General features: G+C 44.4%; 2 protein-coding genes across 2 annotated transcripts in view; both read left to right on the forward strand.

Moving 5' to 3' along the window:
- LOC134098185 (vang-like protein 2) overlaps positions 1 to 11,579 on the forward strand; it is a 12,750-nt gene extending 1,171 nt beyond the window's left edge. The window contains exons 2-8 of the mRNA XM_062551173.1: positions 1,202 to 1,348; positions 1,864 to 1,957; positions 2,437 to 3,173; positions 4,963 to 5,099; positions 5,376 to 5,511; positions 7,202 to 7,436; positions 9,493 to 11,579. Of these exons, the coding sequence (XP_062407157.1) occupies positions 1,278 to 1,348; positions 1,864 to 1,957; positions 2,437 to 3,173; positions 4,963 to 5,099; positions 5,376 to 5,511; positions 7,202 to 7,436; positions 9,493 to 9,759 (1,677 nt within the window). The 5' untranslated portion in view covers positions 1,202 to 1,277 and the 3' untranslated portion in view covers positions 9,760 to 11,579. The remainder of the gene's footprint in view (positions 1 to 1,201; positions 1,349 to 1,863; positions 1,958 to 2,436; positions 3,174 to 4,962; positions 5,100 to 5,375; positions 5,512 to 7,201; positions 7,437 to 9,492) is intronic.
- An 820-nt stretch (positions 11,580 to 12,399) lies between these two features.
- On the forward strand, positions 12,400 to 23,007 carry LOC134063825 (high affinity immunoglobulin epsilon receptor subunit gamma-like). The gene is made up of 5 exons (XM_062519565.1): positions 12,400 to 12,575; positions 17,176 to 17,267; positions 17,931 to 17,960; positions 18,942 to 18,974; positions 20,579 to 23,007. Exons 1-5 carry the CDS (start codon positions 12,521 to 12,523, stop codon positions 20,633 to 20,635), a joined length of 267 nt encoding a protein of 88 aa, XP_062375549.1. The 5' UTR covers positions 12,400 to 12,520; the 3' UTR covers positions 20,636 to 23,007.
- The last annotated feature ends 2,384 nt before the right edge of the window (positions 23,008 to 25,391 follow it).

Raw genomic sequence — 25,391 nt, forward strand, 5'->3', positions numbered from 1 at the left:
GTAGTTTGTGAGGGATGTGAATATGCCTAGTGTTGCTTGTAGTCAAATCTCCCTCCCTCACACATACACACACACACAAGCACACACACACTCACTCACACACGCACACTCACACCTGTTCCCCCTTTGGCAGAAGTGGAGTTTCGAAGCTTAGGCGGTGGGTGGAGTTGAGTGCTGAGGTAAATTTTGTTGTAGCAGGTGGTTTTACCCGTCCTTCCTCTGTGATGCTGTGTGTGTGTGTGTGTGTGTGTGTGTGTGTGTGTGTGTGTGTGTGTGTGTGTGTGTGTGTGTGTGTGTGTGTGTGCTCGCGGGCGCGCCTGCACACATACAAGTGTTATGAGTGCACAGTTAAACTTGAGTGGGTAACCATATCCGTAGAGTGGAGTGGGCCCTCCGCTGCCGTAGCAGCACTCAGAAGAATGGAGGAGGAGAGACCAGTGTAACAGTAGACTCTAAGGGCGTCTCACACCAGTCCCACCTTTTCTCTGCATATGCTGTGCGGTCGGTGACACCAGTATTCATGCATGCATGCATAAGTCAGGGTCAGGTACTGTGGGTGTGTGTGTGTGTGTGTGTGTGTGTGTGTGTGTGTGTGTGTGTGTGTGTGTGTGTGTGTGTGTGTGTGTGTGTGTGTGTGTGTGTGTGTGTGTGTGTGTGTGTGTGTGTGTGTGTATATATGTGTGTGTGTGTGTGTGTGTGTGTGTGTGTGTGTGTGTGTGTGTGTGTGTGTGTGTGTGTGTGTGTGTGTGTGTGTGTGTGTGTGTGTGTGCGTGCGTGCGTGCGTGCGTGCGTGTGTGTATGTGTATGTGTGTGTGTGTGTGTTTGTGTACTGTGTATGTGTGTGTGCGCGCGTGCGCATGTGTGTGCGTGTGTGTGTGTGTGCGCGCATGTATGTTTGCAGTCATAGAGCCTCTGCTTAACACCACCACAATAATTGTAAGGTGGTCTCCTGTCTCTACCCCTCTCCATAACCTGGCGAGAGTAGTTCCAGCAGGCAGACCCAGTGCTGGGAGTGAGAGCTGCCCAGAAATGGGCCCTCAGCTCTGGGATGTGAGCTCCAGCCCGTGGCCTGTACTCCAGCTCATGTTACTGTAAGATGTTGACATGACATGACATGCTGTGGACACTGTGTAACGTGGCACCATTGTCCACCATCATCGTCTTCATCGTCATCTTCATCTTGTCTTATTTTCCCTTTCAGAGCATCTCTCCCTCACTGAGGGGTGGGAGGAGCCATATATTGTAGGTGGGGCATGTAGGACCCACCCACTCCAAATATGGACAACGAGTCTCAATACTCTGGCTACTCTCACAGGTCTTCGCACTCACACAGCTCCAGAAAGCACAGGTATGAGAAGTGCACCCACCCACACACACACACACACACACACACACACACACACACACACACATATAGACAGAGAGATGCACACTTTCACACACACACACACACACACACACACACACACACACACACACACACACACACACACACATTTATAGAGAAAGATGCACACTTTCACACACACACACACACACACACACACACACACACACACACACACACACACACACACACACACACACACACACACACACACACACACACACAGTGTCATAGGTGTTAATATGAAACAGAACAATGCTGGCCCATTTAGGTAGATTGTACAGATATGACATGTATATGCCCATATATACATTCACACACACACACACACACACACACACACAAATCCAGTGCAGTGTTGAATTTTGCTGTTCCAGAGGGCTTATGCATGTGTGTGTTTGTGCGTGTGTGTGTGTGTGTGTGTGCGTGTGCTTGTGGGTTTGTGTGTGTGTGTGTGTGTGTGTTTTGTGCTGTAGAGACCGGAGGGACAGACATCAGAGGTCAAAGAGCAGAGAGAGCAGCAGGGGACACAGAACAAAGCATGGACAAAGTCAAGGTGCCCCACTTCTGGTAAGGCACTTACACATCTTTAAATTCACAGTTGCACACACACATCTGCCTTTCATACACACACACATTCACACAGTCCTCGGCACCTGCTCTGTCACACACATTCTGATCCAGAGTCTATATTTGTAGCTGATGGCCTATTTTTGGAGCTGACCTGTTTAATTCACACACACACACACACACACACACACACACACACCTCTCTTGTGTCTTTTGCTATAGCACATTTTTATTCATTTTCTGTCGCACTTTCATTGCTCCATATCCGTTTCTTATCGTTTTCAGTCTTCTTTCTTTCTGTCTTTCGTGCTCTCTCTTTTCCTATCCCTTTCTTTTTCCTCTCTTTCATTTGATTCCCCTCTTCTATCACCCTATCTCTCTACCCCTCCGCATTCCAGTCTCTTATTCTCTCTCTATTTTGCTCTCCGTGCCCTTTTGTCTGTTCATCCCTCACTTCTTGTCTCTCATCCGCTCTGCAGGATGACCATTGGGCGGACAACGCCACCATCATCACGGCCACGTCGGAGCGCAGTGGCTCCCGCGACGACAACCTCAGCGCCCTCGGCGGCGGCGATGAGATCGAGGAGCTCCACGCTGCTCCCCCTGGTGGCAAGAGCGGGGGACGGCGCCTGGCGGCCCTCTGCAGGGTCCTGCTGGGCTGCGCCCTGGGCCTTCCTCCCCTCCTCTCTCCGCCCACCTTCATCCTCCTCCCTCGCCTGCTGCAGTGGATGAGCTGGACGTCGGGGGGCGTGGACGGGGACGGGGACGGGGAAGGGGTTTCGGACGTCACCCGGGCCCCGGCGGAGGAGTGGGCGCCGGAGGGCCTCTGCGCGCAGCTCTGCGATGGGGCCCACCTGGCCCTGGCCGTCAAGCTGCTGCTGCTGCTGCCCTCCAGCTGGGCGCTGTTCCTGCGGGAGCCTCTGGGGGGCGCCGGAGTGCCGCGGGCGCAGCGTCCGCGCTGGTTCCTGCGCGCGCTGGTGCTGCTGTGCGCCGTCTGCCACTGGCTGCTCTACGCCGTCCGAGGGGTGTGGAGGCCGGACGCCGAGCCGCAAGCCGTCGTGGGATTGGCCACGGCGTGCACGGACGCGCTGCTCTGGCTGCAGTACGCCGGCCTGATGCTGCTGGAGGTCGCGACCTTGAACCAGCGCGCCTTCTGCCTCAAGGTCACGCGTAGCACTGATGGAGAGAGCCGCTCTTACAATGTGGGACACCTCAGGTGAGTGTGCTTATGAGTGTGTGTGTTTGTGTGTGTGTTGAGTGTATGTGAGACTATGTTTATTGGGTGGTCCTGTATGTGTCGGTGAGATTGTATACAATATTCACTGTAGATAATCAAGGACATTATGGTGTCATACTCTTAGAATCTTAAGAAATGACAGCTTGAGCCTGCAGAGGAAGTGGTTTTCGGCGCGAGACCTATCCAGGCTCTTTTATGCTTCTGCGTCGACTCCATGCAATGACCACACCGTTGCCTCGACGCCGGCGTGAACCTTACGGAGTTCTGTGTCGCCTGTGTCTGTTTCACTCTCCACCGACACGGTAGTCAGAATGGTGAACTCCACACACTGCTGTGCCTTCTGTAGCTTAGATTTTGTAAAAGTTATTGTGAAACAGATACAAAACATTCCAATGGCCAAGTTATCGTAACAAGAAAATAAGTTATTTGCAAGGTATCTGCCAGCCAGTTTATGTTACATTAGCAGGCAAACTTTTACCACAACTGCTCATAAAGCACTGCTTGCTGGTGAAGTGCTGATTTTAAAACGCTACTGACAAATAGACACTTTACAAAAGGATACCCCGTCATCGTAACCAAAGTTTCTTTGCAAAGCTTATGTCAGTGAACTAGCATATTGCTGCTCCCCACTGTAGGCTGCTTGAAGCAGCTGGCTATCAAAGAACAGGGCGAGTTGGCCAATCATGGTCCTTGCAGTCCGCCAAGTTAGATGTTTTTGGAGGTGTGCATCAGGCGATGGTTCTTGGAAGGGGGTACGGGGCGAGGCACAGGGCTCTGCGCGGCTACGCCGTCGATTCAACGCAGAAGCATAAAACAGCCTTTAGAGACCAGACATGTGACAGACTGCATGTGCACTGCATTCACTTACGCACAATCATCCACAACAACCCTATCAGCAGAAAAGAAGCTATTGTTTATCTCCCAGTGGACCAGCCATTGTTTTCAGCAGTGGCCTGGCCCGTAGCCTACTTTTACTTTAGTAAACAACATGGCCTTGCTTGGTTATTTGAGAACTGAGATGGGTGCCTGAGAGGTCATCCTTTCTTTGTAGACAAATACAAGCTTCCAGCTCTCAAACTTCATAAGTGACAGAACTGAAAGTGCGGATGACGATGGTAGCAGAGATGAGGAAGGAGATGAATGATGAAGAGAATCAGTTGATAAAGATGAGTCGAAGGAGATGCTGCTGATTGTACAGTATCAATGTAAAGAGGATATCAGAAAGAGAAATCAGAGATGGGCCTTATTGTCTCCAGAGATCCTGAGATGCAGTATGATGATGATGAAGAAGATGAAGAAGATGAGGATGATGTGATGATGTTGCGCAGTATTTAGAGTGCTGCTGTGTAGTGGTGGTGGTGGTGATGATGCTGATGATGATGACGACGATGCCGATGTGGATGATGATGATGTTGATGATGAAGATGATGATGTTGTTGTACAGTACTGAGTATAGAGTGCTGCTGTGTGGTGATGGTGATGATGATGATGATGATGACGACGACGATGTTGTACAGTATTCAGAGTGCTGCTGTGTAGTGATGATGATGATGATGATGATGACGATGCCAATGTGGATGATGATGATGTTGATGATGAAGATGATGATGTTGTTGTACAGTACTGAGTACAGAGTGCTGCTGTGTGGTGATGGTGATGATGATGGTGAGGATGATGATGATGATGTTATTGTGCAGTATTCAGAGTGCTGCCATGTAGTGATGAAGATGATGAAGATGTTGATGATGATGGTGTTGTTGTTGTGCAGTATTCAGAGTGCTGCTGTGAGGGTGCTGGAGCAGTACTACAGAGACTTCCCCGTCCACAACCCCAACCTGCCCAATCTGCCCAAAGCCATCCTCTCACGCAAGATGACCGGTTTCAAGCTCTACTCTCTGGAGGAGGGTAAGGACTCACTCTCTCTCTCTCTCTCTCTCTCTCTCTCTCTCTCTCTCTCTCTCTCTCTCTCTCTCTCTCTCTCTCTCTCTCTCTCTCTCTCTCTCTCTCTCTATCCATTGCTGGATCTATTGTCACACAGGGAAGAGTTTGCATTGTGTGTGTGTGTGTTGTTTACGTGTTGTTTGCATTGTGTGTGTGTGTTGTTCATGTGTAGTGTGTTTGATAAGACATGTGTTGTTGTGTGATGGACTGGCTGACGTCTTGCTGGGTGATTGTTGGCAGAGAACAGCAGCGTGGGCACCTGCACCAACCCTCCTCCGGCACTGATGAACTCGGCCCAGTGGAGACGAAACTGCCACAGCGAGCTCTACTACGAACAGACCGACTACGAGCGCCGCGTACGCAAACGCAAGGCCAGGTGTGTACGCGTGTGTGTGTGTGTGTGTGTGGTTGGGGGAGGGGGTAGGGTCACAGTCCTGACTGATAGAGTGACCTCATTAAAAACAGAGAAAGAGAGTGAAGGTGATGTTCATATTCAAGTTCAAGTTCAAGTAGTTTATTGTCATTTACCCGTAAAAAGAATTGTAAGTAATGAGATTCTAGGGGTGTGTGGAAGGGGGATGATGAAATTGTGTGTGTGGAAGGGGGGGGGGGGGGGTGAAGAAATGGTATGTGTGTATGAGGGTGGGGGGTGAATTTGTGCGCATGTCTGTGTGTGTGTTTGGGGGCGGGGGAGTTACTGTGTGTGTGTTGGAGGGGAAGGGCTAATTTGAAAGCAGTAATGCTGGCCATGGTTCCTGAGTGTTGTTGTTCTGGCACTTTCCCAGTGATATTAATTGGGCAACACTTTTTCTTTCTGTGGAGAACCTTAATCATCAGTAAGTTAAGTTAAGTAAATTATCATGATTGATCATCCAGCCAGAACACAGGGAACCGGTTATGTGGTTGCCCAGCAACATTGCTCAATAAGTTGCATGAATAATCAGCCTTAAGGGAGGATCTACAGTCTATTACACACAAAAGCGACACGTCCGCAAATGCAAGACCAGGTGTGCTGTGTGTGTGTGTGTAACTTGTGTGTTTACCTTTGCTGACAGAGTAGAGTGTCTTCATTGATATCTGATTGGTAATAATTGTTAATATTCACCATAGGGGGGAGAAGGAGGCAGAGGGAAGTGGCATGGCGCCACTAGGAAGGGCTCAGTGGTACACAGGGTTGAACTGTGCCTGCTTTTTAGTCCATTGGTTGTTCTGGTGCGGCAGACAAGGCAGGAGTTCACAACAGTCAGGAAGGACTCGCACACAGAGGGCCAAAATGTTAGCAAAGTCTTGAACCATTTTTTGTACTTTTTATGTAGACATCCAGGGCAAAAGTGCACTAACGTGCAAAGTGCGTTATGCGGTCAGAGCAGTGACGACTTAAGAGATTTTAAAAAGTGAACCATGAAGTGAGACAGAGAGAGAGAGAATATCAAGAATGCCAGGAAGAAAATTTGCTTTGCTCAACAGTAAGTGCATCTCTCAAAACTATTTGTACAAATAGCAAAACACCATGGATACCTACAAAAGCCAGGTAATCCATTGAACAGGTAGTTTTGAGAATTTCAATGCTGATCTGAGAAATGTACCGAAGCAACTGAGAAAAACTGTAACTGGAAAAAACAGTAATGATAAAGCACATGGATTTTTTTTACAAGCTATAGCGAAACGGTTAGCATAATTTCAGCAGAATAATGTGGATGTTACAAGGTAAGAAACACGATTTTCCTGTTTCTCAATCCCAGTGTTGCAAAGTTGGTTTTTGGCCTGGGGAAGTTAGGGGAGTGGGGAAAGTCACCATTTTCACTAAAACAGATAATTTAATCATCCAAATTATTTCTAAACGGGTTTATTAAGTTGACATAGTTGTCAAGTTCCCCTGTAAGTAGAAGCATGCAATGGTGATTTCCTCATCTCAAAGAATTCCTAGAAACAAAGGCCAACAAATTTCACCCAAAAGCTGATTATTTATTTAGTTTTTGTGAGAAGTGTATATATTCTTTTGAAGCATTATTTTGCATCTATGCTTTTGAAGCCTGGTTGACTGGAGCTGTTGTGTGTCCTCCCAGACTGGTGGTGGCGGTAGAGCAGGCGTTCTCACAGGTGCGGCGGGCGGAGGAGGGCGAGGCCCAGAAGCGCCAGCAGGGGGTGCTGGACCCGCGCGAGGCGGCACAGGCCATCTTCGCCCCCATGGCCCGCGCGCTGCAGAAGTACCTCCGCACCACTAGGCAGCAGCACTGCCACAGCATGGAGGCCATCCTCACACACCTGCAGTTCTGCCTCACGCACAACCTCAGCTCACAGGTGAGATATAGAGGAAACACAAACACATACACACATACATGCACACCTGCAGTTCTGCCTCACCCATATACATGCAGTGTATATATAGACACACACACATACCCACACACACTCAAACTGTTTGAGTGCGTGTGTGTGTGTGTGTATGTTTAGAGTCAAACACACACACACACACACACACACATACTTACATACACACACACACACAAGCAGACAGCTTTAGCCCGCAGGTGAGCCCAGACACACAGACACACACACATGCATTTCACAGATGAGCCTGTAAATGTAGCTTGTGCGCTCATACACCCACACACCTTCATTGTTACACACTACCACTGCCCTGTGGCTAGACTGAGGCAGACAAACACACGCACAGACATAGTCTTTCTCAGATGTGTCTTTTGTGGTGTAACACTGTATTGTAAACACATTAAGGCCTGAAACTGGGCTTTGTTCTCTCTCTCTCTCTCTCTCTCTCTCTCTCTCTCTCTCTCTTAATCTCCCTTCTCCATTTCCTCTTTCACTTTCTCTTCTCTCTATCCTTCTTTTCTATATCCTCATCTCTCTATCCTTGTTTTTAGGTCCCTCTCTCTGTCTACCTCTTCCCTCTGTCCACCTCTCTCTCTCTCTTGTCCACCCCCCCCTCTCTCTTGTCCACCCCCTCTCTCTCTTGTCCACCCCTCTCTCTCTTTCTTGTCCACCTCTCTCTCTCTCTCTTGTCCACCCCTCTCTCTCGCTCTCTCTCTCCACACCACTCGAAAGAGCTGCAAAATCAAAAAAGACAGTGACTTAGGCCTACGCCTAATGAGACAACAATGTTACAGTTTAAATAGCTCTTCTCTTTTTCATTTAAATTTAGACTCTTGGCAGATGCTACAAATGATCATTTTCAGGAATGAGTAGCAAGCAGCAAAAATTATTAGCATGCGCGATGCTCCTGATATGATATGATGCCAATGCTGATATGATGCCAATGTGAATTTCATTTTCAAAAAGAAAATGAACAACATTTAAATGAGTCTGCTTGAGACTGACGTGTAAATAGCCTACCTTTACCTTTTTGTTGCAATGGTCAGTGTCTTTTGGAAAACTGTTTGGAAATGTTCAGGTTTGAAGCTTTATGGATCAGTCCAGTCTGGCACACCAAATACCAAACTAAGTTCAAGTTCAAGTTCATGTTACTTTATTTCTACCCAGAGGTAGATTTTGCAGTTTGCAGTAGAGTCTTGATACACACATATGGGGTAAACAATTGTTAACTAACGTGTAGAACACATTTTTTATTTTGGTTGCAGTCACATTATGCTACAAACAACAACCCACCCCTGCCATATCCCATTTTAATGTTATGGTTCTCCACCCCTGCCATATCCCATTTTAATGTTATGGTTCTCCACCCCTGCCATATCCCATTTTAATGTTATGGTTCTCCACCCCTGCCATATCCCATTTTAATGTTATGGTTGTTCAGCCCTGCCATATCCCATTTTAATGTTATGGTACCCTGCCATATCCCATTTTAATGTTATGGTTCTCCACCCCTGCCATATCCCATTTTAATGTTATGGTTCTCCACCCCTGCCATATCGCATTTTAATGTTATGGTTATTCAGCCCTGCCATATCCCATTTTAATGTTATGGTTCTCCACCCCTGCCATATCGCATTTTAATGTTATGGTTCTCCACCCCTGCCATATCCCATTTTAATGTTATGGTTCTCCACCCCTGCCATATCGCATTTTAATGTTATGGTTATTCAGCCCTGCCATATCCCATTTTAATGTTATGGTTCTCTACCCCTGCCAATGTTATGGTTCTCCACCCCTGCCATATCGCATTTTAATGTTATGGTTATTCAGCCCTGCCAAATCCCATTGTAATGTTATGGTTCTCTACCCCTGCCATATGCCATTTTAATGTTATTGTGTTTACCTTGTAGCAAAGTTGGACAAGCGTGACATCTCTCCTCTTGCTTGCCTCCTCTTCTTTGTCCTCCTTGCCTGTCTCTGTCTGTCTCTTTGTCTCTCTCTCTGTTTCTCTCTCTCTCTTTCACAGGCCTTCCTGGAGCGCTACCTGAGCCCTGGCCCGACGCTGCAGTACCAAGCTGTGTCCAGCAGGAGGCAGGAGTGCGAGTGGACACTTCAAAGTGAGCTGTCCGTCACCTCCTCCCTCCATGGGGGTGTGGTCTTCTCTTTGCACCGCCCACAGTTTGCCCTGGTTGTCACGGCAACACCCCTTCCTTTCCTTCAGCTGGGGGAGGAGTTTGTAAGCCCGAAAAGCCACCGCTTCATTCTGAGAGTCCAGTCTGAGACCTCTGTGTGAGAAACAGAGGACGAAGATGAGGAGAAGGAGAGAGATAAGTTTAACACTCTAATATAAAACCAATACTCAGATATTTAAATACAGTAGTGCAAAGCAACAAGATCCAGACGTGTTCTGTCCTCAAAGAGGAGCTGAAAGGAGGAGTAAAATCATATAAGAGGGAAAAGGAGAGAGGGGGTATAAAGAAAGAGAGGAGATGAGGAGGGGGAGAAAAAGAGACATTCAATGAGGGGAGGAGGGCGGTGAAGAGGAAGAGAGAGCACTGTGGGCTTCAGAGGAGAAGAGGAAGGGAGGAGGAGGAATAAAGAAGGAAAGAGGACACGATGAAACACCTTCATTTAAATGGAGGGCAGAGTGTGAAGTCTCACTAAAGCTAATTTAGTAACGATGCAAAGCCTGTTTGCATCCATGACCAAGATCCTGTGCACAGCTATGAGCTCCCACATGCCGCACGACAGCTGTAGCTCCTGCAGGAGACCCTCTGCTCCACGTGGGACTTTGCTCTTTGCCGCTCATTTGAACAAGGGCCCAAGGAGAGCGCTGAGGTGGTCTGGCTCCTCTCCCCCAGCACCGCTGCCCGTTTACGTACATCTCCCTGAGATACTGCTCTGGCTCCTCTTAGTGCGTCTCTGTTTCCTCAGCCAATCAGCGACGAGCGGGGATTCCATTTAATCATAAATCATTCACTTTGAAATTCGAAATTGGCTGTGGTAAATGTTGATAGCAAAGCCTGTAAACATGCAAAAAAAAATTGCGGTCATAAGTATGTGTACATTCATACAGCAATATAAATACATTGTGTCCTGACTGCCCATGCGGTTTAGTTTGTACAGGTCAGACGGAGTGATATGTAACCTTTAAAAAAAAAACCTGATCAATGTGACTGATTGGTCAGCCTGGACCAGTGGTTTCAAAGTTAGCACAAAGTCTATGGCCATTTTGATGCTAGGGTTGGAAACATTCCCCAGTGGAGAGCACCCAGCCTCTCTTCACAAAGTGAATGAGTCTGGCGAAAGCAGGCTAGGGATGAGGTAGAAATGGACCGATAGAACTGAGAGGAGTGAAAAGAGAGGAGGATAGAGAGAGATGAAGGGGTAGAGGGAGGAGAGAGGAGTGAGAACTTAACTCACACCCAACCAATGGCCTTCTGCCCACACTCTGTCACCTCCTGACCAGCTTCAACTTCCCTGTTCTCGCGCCCCCGACTCCTGCTCACACAGACTTAAAGACTGATCTGAAGTCAGCGCTCGCTCTGAGCAGACGCTGGGGAGCAGGCCGAGCCTGAACCAGGACCTGCTTCCCTCGGACTGTGTGTGTGTGTGTGTGTGTGTGCGCGTGTTGGAGGAGGAGAAGACTAATGTTGTATGTTACCTCTAAACCTACATTTTTTATTATCAGAAGAAATCTGACGTCTTCACTCACATTCTCTGTATCTCTCTCTCTTCCTGTGTGTGTGTGTGTGTGTGTGTGTGTGTGTGTGTGTGTGTGTGTGTGTGTGTGTGTGTGTGTGTGTGTGTGTGTGTGTGTGTGTGTGTGTGTGTGTGTGTGTGTGTGTGTGTGTGTGTGTGTGTGTGTGTGTGTATGTGTGTGTCCTCCTTCAGGAAATCAAACACCAAATGAAACTAACTCAGGCCATTAAGCTTCTGTTATTGAGTGTGCGTTTAATGAAAACAGTTAAACTATTATTTTTTGTAAACACCTTTTATATGCCAGCTTACATGGTGATATTTGTGTCATTTTTTATTGTATTGTATTACTTTTGTACAGAATCTTCAAAGTTGCAATTTAAGTTGCAATTGAAATAAAAAAAAAGGTTTTTTTTCCACCTGCTCTCATTTCTTTGTAGTCCTCTTTTTTCCATCACAACAAACAAACAAACAAACACACACACACACACACACACACACACACACACACACACACACACACACACACACACACACACACACACACATACACACACAGGGACCCTATGACCCAATTTATGTTTCCATTGGTTCCCTTCACTAGCACCAATATGTGTGTGTGTGTGTGTGTGTGTGTGTGTGTGTGTGGGTGTGTGTGGGTGTGTGTGTGTGTCTGTGTGTGCACATGTGTGTGTGAGAGAGAGACAGTTTCTATTAGTGTATTAGATTATGATGACAGTACAAGATGACAGGTTTGTACTCTGGTGAGTGTGTAAATGTGTGTTTGTGTACATGCACGTTTCTGTGTCATATACATGTGATCTGTTTCCTGCTGCCATATGTGTGTGTGTGTGTGTGTGTGTGTGTGTGTGGGGGGGGGGGGGTTAGTGTATGTATGGCTGTTGCTATTTTATTTGTGTACCTAAATTCTTCTGTGTCATTGTCTATGTGTGTTTTTTGTGTCAGTATCTATTTGTGTGTGTGTGTGTGTGTGTGTGTGTGTGTGTGTGTGTGTGTGTGTGTGTGTGTGTGTGTGTGTGTGTGTGTGTGTGTGTGTGTGTGTGTGTGTGTGTGTGTGTGTGTGTGTGTGTGTGTGTGTGTGTGTGTGTGTGTGTGTGTGTGTGTGCGTGCGTGCGCTGTGGTGTGGTGTGAGTGACGTGAGGAGGGGTGTGTTAAAGTCTAACTGAAAGGGCAGCTTAATGCAGACCACAACTTCCTGAAAGCAGCTGACTTTTTTCAGGCACATACTCAAATACACACAGACATACACACACACACACACACACTGTTGTTCTCACATAGACCGTACCCTAGTATCGCTGTCTGTACTTTCAGCTGTCCATACTCTGAGCAGGATGAAGGTGTCGGAAGTCATCTTGGTCTTATCCCTCTACATCCATGGGGTTACTGGTAAGAGTTTTCTCTTTTTCTTCATACACAGAGAGAGAGAGAGATGAGGGAAGGGGTTTGAAAAACACTTTTTCTGGTCAGTCTCTCAAGACATTCTCAATGAAGATGTTGTCATTTCTGTGTCATGTTTCTTAAGAGCACTCAGTTTAAGGCTTGTGTGTGTGTGTTTGTGTGTGTTTGAGGTGTGAGAGTTGCAGTGGACAAATTTTCAGAAAGCAAATAAATAAATATATGAGCAAAAACACTAGTTTCTCTTTAAACATGACCAATAAATGGATTCTCTTGAAAGTTCATTCCCTTTTTTAAGTGGAAAAATCAGTTACATTGTAAAGAGATATGTTGAAGTTCATCAGTTTCACCCCCATCTCCATCTAGTTCCTGTTAAAATTGCGCTACATCAGATATTTGGTTCCTGTTGAAAAAGACACCAGATCGTTGGGGTGATTGTTGTTTTTCCTCTGTGAGCCAGTGTGTAAGGGTCATAAATAATTTGTTACTATGTTAGTGTTTAATGAATGCTCTATACATTAGTGTGTTCTGTTAGTGTTTAAAAAATATTGTATGCATTAGCAGTTCAAGGGGTATCTAAGCATTTCAAGTGCTCCGATTAACTATTTTGAAAGCAATACATGTGTATATGGGAAGGTTTTCTATCTGTATGTCTTACATTACAGATGTCTTGATGTTCACAAATGCAATGTTGTGTTACATATAGTGATGCATAATGATGTATACATATGGGTAGTTGACAAAGAAAGAGTACTTAAATAAAATAAAATAAAAAAAACATCACTTTTTAAATAAATCAAAGACATTTATTTACGGAGTGTACACACTGAAAAGAAAATAATATTTCGGAAAAAAATATTCTGAGAGTCAGAATATATGAAGTGTTTATTGTAACATAACATTGATTAAGGAGGACATTTTTTTGTGTTGTGACAAGTGTTTTGCATTTTGTAGGCTATGTTTTCAATGGTAACCCATTGTCAGTACTTAATTGTGTACTTAAAAGTACTTAATTGTGTTGAACTGTTTTGTCGTTGACTATGAGACCACGGTAAAGTTTTACTTTGCCTATGAGTTCAAATAGGTGAGTGCAGATTCATGTAGGCTATACTTTGGTAGACACAAACAGGTTTTTAGCAAAGCAAGGTTTCGTGGAATCCCTGTTTCATATGTCTTGCGTGCACGCAGATTCCTTCAAATATGCCACTGTTTGAAGTTTGCTGTTAAAGGGAATGATGGATCTAGTGGAATTCGACTAACCTGACTTTCGCCAGATCCTGTAGTTCGCTGTCTGCTTCACACAAGGATCTGGGACTTCTCGATAGGAGATGTATTTCTGAAGGCGGGTCCTTGTAAAACATCCTCGCATGTGATTTGATAAAACCACTTGCCTGTTATCTTGAATGACGTGCTAGGCTTCTTCAAGTTCTTGCCAAACCCGGTCGGAAGAAGAGTAAAAACATCCTTGCCACCAATAAATGTCTTCAAAACTATTCTCTGAAAGAATGAATACTCGATAGATTCGACAAAACGGTTGAAATAGCAGAATCAATGTCAGCACAAGACTCCTCGCTGCGTGCCGCCATTGTTATTTGAATCAAACACTCGCTTCGGCGCTCCTGATTGGCAGCTCATTTTTTGATCACTGGCACAGGGGTTTGGATTGCCCTCGCGTCCAGACCCTTGTGTGGAGCTCAGCGAAACGCCTCTGGTGGAGCATGGCGGAACTACAAGGGTCTGGCGAGAGTCAGGCTAGAGTTCGACCACCTCCTGCAAATGTACGGCCGTACGCACTGTGCGTACCATCATGCTAAACAAATGTCCCTTTCGAGATGTACTTGCCTACAGAACTTCCCAGCTCTGCACAGTATCCAATTAACTGCATGACAGTTTTGTCTGTAAAATAAAATTAGTGAACACGTTATCAAAATCAACTTAATGCAGAACTATATGTGCACGCACACATTTTGTTTGAGTAGGAGAGAGAATATGCACACAAGCACGCAACAACACGCAAGTTGTTTTCTTTTACTCGGCTATCTATATTTGCTGGTAATCAGCATACAATGTTAAGTTAATTCACTAACTCAAGACTCATCATCATGGGTATAACATGTTTTTTAAACAACGAAGACAGGAAAAATGGAGGCAGCAAAGAACATTCAGAACATTTGTTGTCAAAACAGCAATATCATCTTAATTTAAGTCATTGAATTTAGAATCATCAAAACTAATAAAAAAATAATGAAAATCATTATTTATCTGTTTTAATAGCCTCTTAAGGAAGTGTGCCTACCGTGTGGCATATTTGCCCTATATGGTCAAAGGCCAACGGTCACATCAAAGGACATTTCCGGTCACACCAAAGGACATTTCAGCTTTTGTGGCAGTTAATGACCTTGGCCGTGTTTCCCTGACTCATTAATAAGCTCTTAAGTGCTAAGAACTTCTTAGGAACGCGAACGCTCCTAAGCAGTTCTTAGCACTAAAGAGCTTCTCAGCAAAGCTGGGAAACGCGGCCCTTGCTATTACTAACTGAACAGTCATTAGCAAATTGCTATGCATATGTGTAAAAGCCGCTGCCGCAGGACGGTGTTTTATGCAAGTTAAAAGAAAGAAAACCATAATAACACCATATTAACTGCCCTTGTGTATTACGTAACCTCATAGCTGGAGAAACTTTGCAAAATCAATGTATAAGTCGCAGCTAAGATAGACGAGACAAGATAAGTGTCATATCGTTTAGCTGGTGTGTACTTCCTGAAGACTGAATTTGGCTGCTAGAGGTTGCTGAACAGAAGGCCAGAAGAGCACTATAGGCGCCATTTCAGAACATGGGGCTTTTTGTGTGTGTCACAATTTAAGCTTGCTCGCTCGCTATGAATAAACACAGTTTGATATAGTGATAGTGTGGTTGAAGAATTTGATCACAATCATGAGTGTGGATTGCACAATGTGGTTGATTAGGACCACAATGTGTGTGTGTGTGTGTGTGTGTGTGTGTGTGTGTGTGTGTGTGAGTCAGAGAGAGAGTGCGACATAGAGGGATGTGAGAGAGAGTGAGTGTGAGAGAGAGTGTGTTCTTATCCATGCAGGAGAGTGAGTGTGAGTGTAAGAGAAGGTGCCTCTCATTCGGCTTTTAGACGTCCTCCCCCGCTCCTCTGGCCTCGATCCTCACTGATGCACATAAAGAATGATGGAGCGGCAACAATGGGATAGTCTATCCCTTCTTCTATCTTTCTTTATGTAGATCAGTGAGGATCGAGGCCCGAGGAGCGAGGGAGGATGTATAAACGCTGAATGAGAGGCACCCAGAGAGTGTGAGTGTGAGTGTGTGAGAGAGGATGTGTTCTTACCCATGCAGAGGTGCAGTGCATGTTTTTTTATGCTTTAGCATTTTCAAAGTTTCAACAATCAAGAAATGTATGTGATCAGGCCTACCACCTCCATGTCATTCGCAAATGGCTCTGTAATGTTGGCGCTGTAGCTGCACTCATGGGTGTTAAGGGAGGTGAGCGGTGGACTCCATCTCTTCTACGTCGTTTTTGCATGTTTCATTTTAGACTTTTCCTGCATCTGCTTAAGATGTCCGCATCCAAGTAATGTACATAGTTTGACTTTCAAAGATTGCACGTCGTGTAGACATCCAGAATTGGTCTTGGACTTGCGGACGCAATATAGACACATGATCTGCACGACCATCAGATGTATTATGTTTGTTGGGGGCTTAGGACGCAGGGAGTAGAGAAATGGACTTAGGATGCAGGGAGTAGAGCAGTCCACCTAGGACGAGTAGAGCAGTGCACTTGGGACACAGGGAGTAGAGCAGTGCTTAGGACACAGGGAGTAGAGCAGTGCACTTGGGACACAGGGAGTAGAGCAGTGCACTTAGGACACAGGGAGTAGAGCAGTGGAGCCAGCCATTCTGTGAGTCTGGCGATACAACTTTTAGCTTCAGCCTAGCATAGATCATTGAATCGGATTAGACCGTTAGCTTCTCGCCTGCTAGCATCATGCTTACAAGTGACTAAGATTTCTGGTAATTTTCCCATTTAAAACGTGTCTCTTCTCAAGTTAGAAAGTTTAATAAGACCAACTGAAAATGAAACCTGCCGTTTTTCTAGGCTGATTTGACACGGAACTACACTCTCATCTGGCGTAATAATGAACGCAAGTTGCAAACGTACCATGGGCGCAGTGATATCTGAAAATAGTCCCCATAGGCAACAAGCAGGAAATAGTGCGTGATATCACTGCGCTAATGGTACAGTTGCAACTTGCCTTGATTATTATTATGGCTGGATGAACGGGGAAAAGGTAAATATCGATTGTTTTGCTCGAGGGGAGGTGGGAAATGAGCTTATTTCCAAAAATGGTGGAATATCCCTTTAAATACCAAACTGTAATCAATGAGCAGAAGCCTGGAGAGACTAGTCATCTTTATGTAATATACAGCATGTTGTAATGTTTGTTTATAGTGTATAAAGCCATCTTTATGTAATGTGTAGCGTGTTGTAATGTGTGTTTATAGTGTATTTATTCAGTTGAAGATAATTTCAAATCTTTTCTCTCTCTCTTTCTGTTTTCTCAGCCAACATGGGTGATGATAAACTGTGCTACATTCTGGATGCGATCCTGGTCCTCTATGGGATTGTGCTGACGGTCCTCTACTGTCGACTGAGGGTATGTGTGTGTGTGTGTGTGTGTGTGTGTGTGTGTGTGTGTGTGTGTGTGTGTGTGTATATGTGCATGATGTTTGTGTTTTTTTGCCATACAATGTTCTGCGAGTACAGGTGGCAGTGAGGATGATGCATACTGTATATGTGTGTGTTTGTGTGTGTGTGTGTGTGTGTGTGTGTGTGTGTGTGTGTGTGTGTGTGTGTGTGTGTGTTTTTGTATGTCTGTCTGTCTGTTTGTCTCTGTGTGTGTGTGTGTGTGTGTGTGTGTGTGTGTCTGTGTCTGTGTCTGTGTGTGTGTGTGTGTGTTGATGGTTTTTGTGTGGTTGTATGCATGTATGTGTGTGTGTGTGTGTGTGTGTGTGTCTGTGTGTGTCTGTGTGTGTGTCTGTGTGTATGCATGGATGCATGTGTATGTGTGTTCACCGTGTTGATGATTGTGTGCTTGCATGCATGTATGTATGTATGTGTGTGTGTGTGTGTGTGTGTGTCTGTGTGTCTGCATGGGTGTATGTATCTTTGCTTGCATGTGTGTGCATTTGTGTATGCATGATGTACTGTATCTTGATGTATGTAACCTGTATGTAACATGCATAAAAACATGTGTGTGAGTGTGAATGTTTGAGTGTGCATTTATAGATTTTCACCACAAACTTTCTTCTACACACAGATGTCCCCAGCACCAAGTGGAAAGTCAGGGGTATGTAACCACAGTGTGGTGTGTGTGTGTGTGTGTGTGTGTGTGTGTGTGTGTGTGTGTGTGTGTGTGTGTGTGTGAAAAAGTGTGTTTGCACAAAACACTTCATTTTAAAACATTATGTCCTCTGTTAGTATCATTTACTATTCATAGTGTACACACACATTAATGAGTAGACTTCTTGCACAGAATGCTATACACACACACACACACACACACACACACACACACACACACACACACACACACACACACACACACACACACACACACACACACACACACACACACACCAGAAATGCACACTCCCATCTCACTTGGTTGGTAGGTAGGTATAAAAGCTGACAATTCTCAAGTTGCACAACTATCAGAGTGCACACCAAATGGCTATGTGTGTGTGCGTGTGAGTGTGTGTGAGTGTGAGTGTCTGTGTGTGTGTGTGTGTGTGTGTGTGTGTGTGTGTGTGTGTGGGTGTGAGTGTGTGTGTGAGTGTGTGTGTGTGTGTGTGTGTGTGTGTGTGTGTGTGTGTGTGTGTGTGTGTGTGTGTGTGTGTATGTATGTGTGCGTGTGTGTGTGTGTGCGTATGCGTATGTCTTACGGTGAGAGGTGAGGGCTGAGCTTCTGCAGAAGCAGAAAGAGGAACATGTATTTCGTGGCTGTCTGCCTAGAAATGTTTAGAAATAACACAGATGGAGGAGCGCTGCATGGCCGCCATGTTCTTCCTCTTTTCAGCATACACCCCTGCGGTTTCTCTCCCCTTCACTAGCCTCGAATGGCTTCCTCAGCCAACCGAACATTTACATATGATCACGTTCATACCACACACTTTATCCAATGCCAGTGACCAGGGTTTGTTGGGTTTGTTGTGGCCACAGTGAGTCCCAAACCTTTCGTGGCTTCCATGTTGACGATGAAAAACAAAGAAAGGAAAAACATGGTGTCTGTATCTTGCGTGACCTCCGTATCTTCTCTCTGTTGCTCCAGGTCCAGGCTGGAGCAGGCGAGGGCATCTATCAGGTAAGACAGCTGGACAATTCCTCACTTACTATTCACCAGTCCAGTGTCACTCTTTTAGGCAGGACGGCTGCTGTGTATTCCTATGGCAAGCTGTTTTAACATGTAGTCAGTAACGGCTGACTTGTAGCAATTTCGTTTAAAAAAAAAAAAAAAAATACTAATGAATGACATTTCCACCTGTCAAGATGTAATTTTTAAATGATATGCAATAGATATCTGTAAAACAATTTTGACATGTTACAATATTGATGTCCATATGTCAAAAAACTATTTGTGGAAATGGTTATTTCCCTATGACGTCTTGATTTATTCTTTTCCACGTGTCAAAACGTCAACTAAATGCTTGTCATTTCCTCTCCATTGCATTTGTATTGTATCAGCTGGCATGTCAAAATGTTCATTTAACATAATATTTAAATAATTTTTACTTTTAACAATTCAAATTCCTCTAATTTCACTCGAATTGCCATTATAGGTATGTGCCCTAATTATTTTGTGTTATTTTAAGTGGAATTGTTTTGCTATCTGCAAATTGAGTATGATTTATAAAAGGAAGTGTAGATCACTATAGTTATCATACAATAATATAATAATGATGCTGTAGTACAATGTCAGCTTTCTGAAATGACTTTTTTTTTTTATTTAAAGTCCAAATCAACTTATCAGTTATTTAATTTTTTCTTGTCACAATTGACTCTTAGATATCTAGAATGCTATTCTAATTCTGAAATCTGTAATGAAAGAACAGTTATATCAGTTGTTGATATCCACAATTTCCATTTCCATTTATTGACATCAAGATTGAACATTATGCCTGGTTCTAAATGGATTGTAATATCTTATTATTTATGTTATAGTCAAAATGTCAGTGTGGCTATTTAGACATTTCCACCACAATATTAAATTACTGATATCAAAATGACATACTGATTAGCACTCTGATCAGTGAGAAATTCATTTTATATCTTAAATTAGAATCGCTTCTTGTCAAAATGGTATTTTGTTTGTTTAATTATAAAAAGTCAGAAGCAATTGTTCACATCTATAACTGTGACTATGGCTACTGGTTAGATATTAAAAACTAGTTCAAGTGTAGGCTACCACACACATCAGATCATCATTATCATGTCTGATGAAGGGCTAGGGCCAGAAACGTTACACGTGGTGATTTACAATTAAAAAACCTGAGGAGCATATTCTACTGTGCGGACTTCTTGTTCTTTTTCCTAGATATTAAAACTACTTTAACTGTTATAGCCTACTGTTAACACTCTATTTCTTGGTCTCTTTAATGCTCGCTTCAATCTATTATGTCCTCTCAGTCTCTTCAGTCTGTTATTTCCTTCTTATCCCTCCCTAAGAGATTATAATCTATTTTATTTGGTGGTGATTGAAACAACAAACATAAACATAAATAAATAGATACAATGTACACAGACAGTAGAAAGTTCACAACGTCTTTGAGTTTGACCATACATGCTGATTGAGTAGGTACACATCATCATGTAAGAAAACAATATTCTCTCTCTCTCCCTCCCTCTCCCTCCCCCTCCCTCCCCCTCCCTCCCTCCCTCCCTCCCTCCCTCTCTCCCTCCCTCCTCTAGGGATTGACCCCCCATGCCCAGGACACCTATGAGACAATCCAGGTGAAGAAGATGTGAAGGCATGAGATGGACTCACCAGGATCAGAGAGCAGATCCACGAAGACTAGGTTTAGAGTTACCCCACCCAGACCAGGTTTAGAGTTACCCCACCCAGACCAGGTTTAGAGTTACCCCACCCAGACCAAGGTTTAGAATGACCCCACCCAGACCAGGTTTAGAGTTACCCCACCCAGACCAGGTTTAGAGTTACCCCACCCAGACCAGGTTTAGAGTTACCCCACCAAGACCAGGTTTAGCGTTACCCCACCCAGACCAGGTTTAGAGTTACCCCACCCAGACCAAGGTTTAGAATGACCCCACCCAGACCAGGATTAGAGTTACCCCACCCAGATCAGGTTTAGGCTGGGACTGAACCTGACTGAATGGCTACCGCTGTCCTGTTGAATCCTATCACACTCACCCTCTCTTCCCAGTCCTTTTTACTCTACCTTTAATTTTCTCATTACATACATTTAATGTTTAATATATGGGGTTATTATTGCATTTAATATATGGGTTTATTATTCTGTCTATTTACACTCTGTAGCTGGTGTATACTATTAAGGTCAATCATTGAAAATGAAAGAGATTAGCATTCATTAAAATGAGCAGTCGTTCCGACTGTACAGCATCTTAAGTTGTCATCGCTAACGATCAGGAAGTTAATGTGGGTGATCATGTACTGTACATACGTGTCACAAGGACGTCTTTGAAAATAGCATGCACTGCACAAATTACACGCACACACACACGCACGCACACGCACACACGTATGCACACTTTTCTTTTTTGCTTTTTGCTGTGTCATTAACTTTAAATCTGAATTTTTTTGTCATAAAGATTGTTGATGTGAATACTCAACAAAATAAAGGAATTACAAAGAACCTGTGAATCATCCTAGACAACAGGGGCCGGTTGCACCAACTGGTCTTTACTAAGTCTGGTCCTAACTGCTAAGTTGGTCTTTGTTAAGACCAGTCCTTAGAATTCAACTAAAGTCGGTTGCACCAGCAGAACTTGCGCCTGGTCTTAACTACGCCCGGTTTTAGCGATGCGCGTCCATGTGAATGCCTACGGAACAATGACAACTTGCCTGTTTTAAAGATTAGAACTCTATCTGCTGTCAATCACGTCCCCCGTTCGGAGGAAACCGCTGTTAAAGTGAATGACATGTAGCCTAATGCCTAATGCGTGGCACCTATTAACTCGCTAAATAAATAACTTAACAATTACTGTAGCCTAGTTCCTTCTCATTATGTCAAGAATAAGCAAAGGAGACGCATTATTATCCTTTCAGAGATAAGGCTACCAATAGGCTGTGGCAGAACAACACTAACTGGTAGAAGCGTTATCTGCACTGTAAAATGCAAGTAAAAAGTTTATGTTATGTAAAGAGCTATACCATGGAATACGGAATAACGTCAGCCAACCAGCCACGTTGTGCTAGAAATGCCGTAACAGGTAGCCTAGGCAATTATCTAACAAATGTAACGTTAGCTTACACGGTTTATGTTTATGCACTAAACGTAATTGTAGGGCGGGCTAGATAGCCTACCTATGCATCTTCAAATGTTTCCAAGCCTATGGTTATCCCTATTAGGAATGTACAATAAGCTGTTAATAAAGGTTTTTAATTCGTGAATGATACCGAAAGCCCCTCTAAATGATTGCCAGGCTGGCGTAGCGAAGTGTCAACCTAAAATGAATGCTAGCTGACCAACAAGCGAGTAGCCTATGGGAATAAAAACAATGTAGTTTGCGCTGTAGAAACGACTGTGAGAAGTGCTCAAATGTTGGTCTTAAGAACTTACGCCTACTACTGAGTAGGCGTAAGATCTACGCCCGGTCTTAGCGAAAAGAATGCTTAAGCCTAGATGGTGCAACTGGCGTATCTATCAGGTTGGACTTAGAACGCTGAGTTAGGACCGACGTAGCTTAAGACCGGGCGTAAGCATGTTGGTGCAACCGGCCCCAGGAGTTCTATGGTATCCCAGTCAACATCATACATGAATCTTAGTCATTTAGCTACGGTATCCCAGTCAAAAATTTCCATTAAATGTAGTAAATGTAAGTAACTTGCAAAGTCAAAGTTAAGTCTTTAAAGGAGAAGAGGGTGACCCTAGTGTTAAGTGCTACTTAAGTGGTATAGTGAAATGTCACATTTCTGATATGCTTTTCGACTTTTGATTTCCTGTTCTGACATGCTGATATGATTTTTGTGCTTTATTATTATTTAAGCGGATGGTGATAAGAAATGGCTATTTGCTATGCCTGTGGGCTGTTTAGTTGTACACGATGAGAGTGGAAACTATGAGAGCTTTGAGCTGAGATGTTCAGCCTGCTGTGTGTGGGTGAGTTGCTATGTATATCCAATAAACACGTTATCTTGAGCCGACTCAGTGGTCATTTCCTCTCCGTCCGTAGGATCTTCGTAGTCATTCGCGGAAGCTGGTTTCTTGGTTTCTCTTTCTCTGCATTCTCAGCATTCACCGCATTGGATTCAAGAGGGCACTACACGTCTATTTCTCCTTTTTTTGTCGGTGTGTGGGGGTGTGTGCGTGTGTACGTGTGTGTGTGTGTGTGTGTGTGTGTGTGTGTGTGTGAGAGAGAGAGAGCTATGTAAGAGACTCTTCGCATCAAAACTTTTATAACCACCTCAGACAGATATGTGCTAATTTCTTGCTTGAGACAGAAAAAAGAAAGAGAAACGTCTTTGTTTTGTCTGTCACCTCAGCTATGGTTAGTTGTAGAAACTATTACTGATTGCCCTCCATCTGGGTGTTTGCACATCAAATAACACATTGGCCACAGCCAGCAACTGTGTGTTTTAGACACGTTTGTGTGCCTCAGTGCTTTGGTAGTGTTCTTCCACTCCTGTGGAGTAAGACCTAGCGGCCTCTGATGTTATGTGGCTGGGAGGATAGATCCACATGAAAGGGTGGGAGGAGGGGATGACGGTAGCACTTCCTACACCTGCCTTACAGTATAGGTAGCCTACTTGGGCCCATAAACCCTAATGAAGTGGACTGCTCCAACATTGGCTGGGCTACAACAGATCATGTTTAAACAGACACCCCCCAACCACACACGCACATACACACACGCACTTACACACACACACGCGCACGCACGCACACACACACGCGCACACACACACACACACACACACTGTGGTGGTCCACTAGGGGGACTGGCATTTCCGATTACCAAATCCCAGTTTGCCTGGAGTGCTCTTCCCATGTACTGGCACTCCTGCTGCAGCAAAGCTGAGGAAAAAGGATTGGAAGGATTAGACCATTTTCTTGGGTTAGAGGCTCATATGGATCGGGGTCAGAAGGAGCATAAAAACATTCAGAAATAAATAGATCTAGAAGCTGAGTAGCAACGATCAGGTCGTGACAGTCTGTTCTTCCCTTGATCAACATGCATGTGGCAGTAGGAACTACTGGAAGGAGTTTTTGTGCTGTTCAGTAAATCGTTTTTGTGCTGATCTGGACATATGTTTCATTTCATCGATTTGCTAGATAATCCAGTCATGACCCACTTTTAGTGTCTTGGCAGAGACAGACAGATTTTAATTTAAAATGTATTAGGCATTACATTTCTCAGAATTTATGATACCATGCACCCTAATGAGGTTTCCTGTGAGGGCCTGTGACTTAAAAATAGCCTCACAACATCACAGCCCCTGCTAGCAGTGAAATGTGCGAGCCAGGCCCGCTTTGAGTGTTTGTTGCCATAAATCCTCCATTTTCATTTTGTCTGACCACAGGCAAAGTCCAAGTACCAATATTTGGGGGACCAATATTTGAACATGCTTTAAAAGAAACAAAAAAAAAATCCCCTCAAGACAAATTTGCTTCTCTTCAAGGTTGGATCTTTCTTCATCATTTCATTGTAAGATTAAGATGAGTTGCCAAAGGATGATACCTCTATGTAATCAGCTTTACCCGGGGGGCCAATACATGTACAATTGCAGCAGGCTATTCATCAATGTACATGACTTGACTCTTTTGTTCTTGCACACCATCTAGTGGTTACTTACTGAACTGCTGTTCAGAGGTACGTAGTGATCAAGTGACTCTGATTAATGGTGTTTCAGTGGTGCTGTGCAGTATGACGCTACTTTCTCTCAGATTAAGGAACAGTAATGACAAAGCTCAAAGTTAATCAAATTTCTTAGATATCAGACCGTATGCCGTCCTTACATCCTTGTGGATTTTCAATGAAACTAATCATGTGTACCAAGTCCCCCTGGAAGCCTCCCTGATCTTCTCTTCCTTAATCTCTTCAGGTAGCCAATCCCTTCTTGCACCCGTGTGCAAATCCTCCAGATATTCCTATTCCTACAAAAGGATTCATGAACAGATAGTCCCATATTCTCTCCAAATTCACAAGCATGATATTTAGGTCCACTAAATAATGCCCATTCTGACATAAGGGCCTCATCTCTTTAAGTTTCCAGACGGTGCACAACATAACCGCATCATTCCTCAACATGCTTCCCCCACTCACATCCCCCTGCCTCTCTCTATCTCCTCAGATTTTGGTTGTACACTGAATTAAGCAGCTGACGGTAGTCAAGGGAGGAAATTTGGCAAGTGATTTCGGTGTTTGACAGCCTCCCAGACAATCCTCCTCACGCTCACAGATTCAGTTTCATCACCAGGATCAGTCTGCCTTCTGGCTCCTGCTGAGCTGTGGCGTCGGCGACCTAAACACTCAGAACTTTGCAGTGTTTCTTTTTTTTATGTCTGAAATTCAAAGGGAATTT

Source organism: Sardina pilchardus, chromosome 2 (assembly GCF_963854185.1).
Source record: "Sardina pilchardus chromosome 2, fSarPil1.1, whole genome shotgun sequence".
Taxonomy (NCBI): Eukaryota; Metazoa; Chordata; class Actinopteri; order Clupeiformes; family Clupeidae; genus Sardina; species Sardina pilchardus.

Bases quoted from the DNA above. Each gene is read 5' to 3' on its own strand.
- LOC134063825 (XM_062519565.1), top strand. From the start codon at position 12,521: ATGAAGGTGTCGGAAGTCATCTTGGTCTTATCCCTCTACATCCATGGG. The intron at 12,576-17,175 runs GTAAGAGTTTTC...CTGTTTTCTCAG, and splicing joins CTACATCCATGGGGTTACTG to CCAACATGGGTGATGATAAA. The intron at 18,975-20,578 runs GTAAGACAGCTG...TCCCTCCTCTAG, and splicing joins CAGGCGAGGGCATCTATCAG to GGATTGACCCCCCATGCCCA.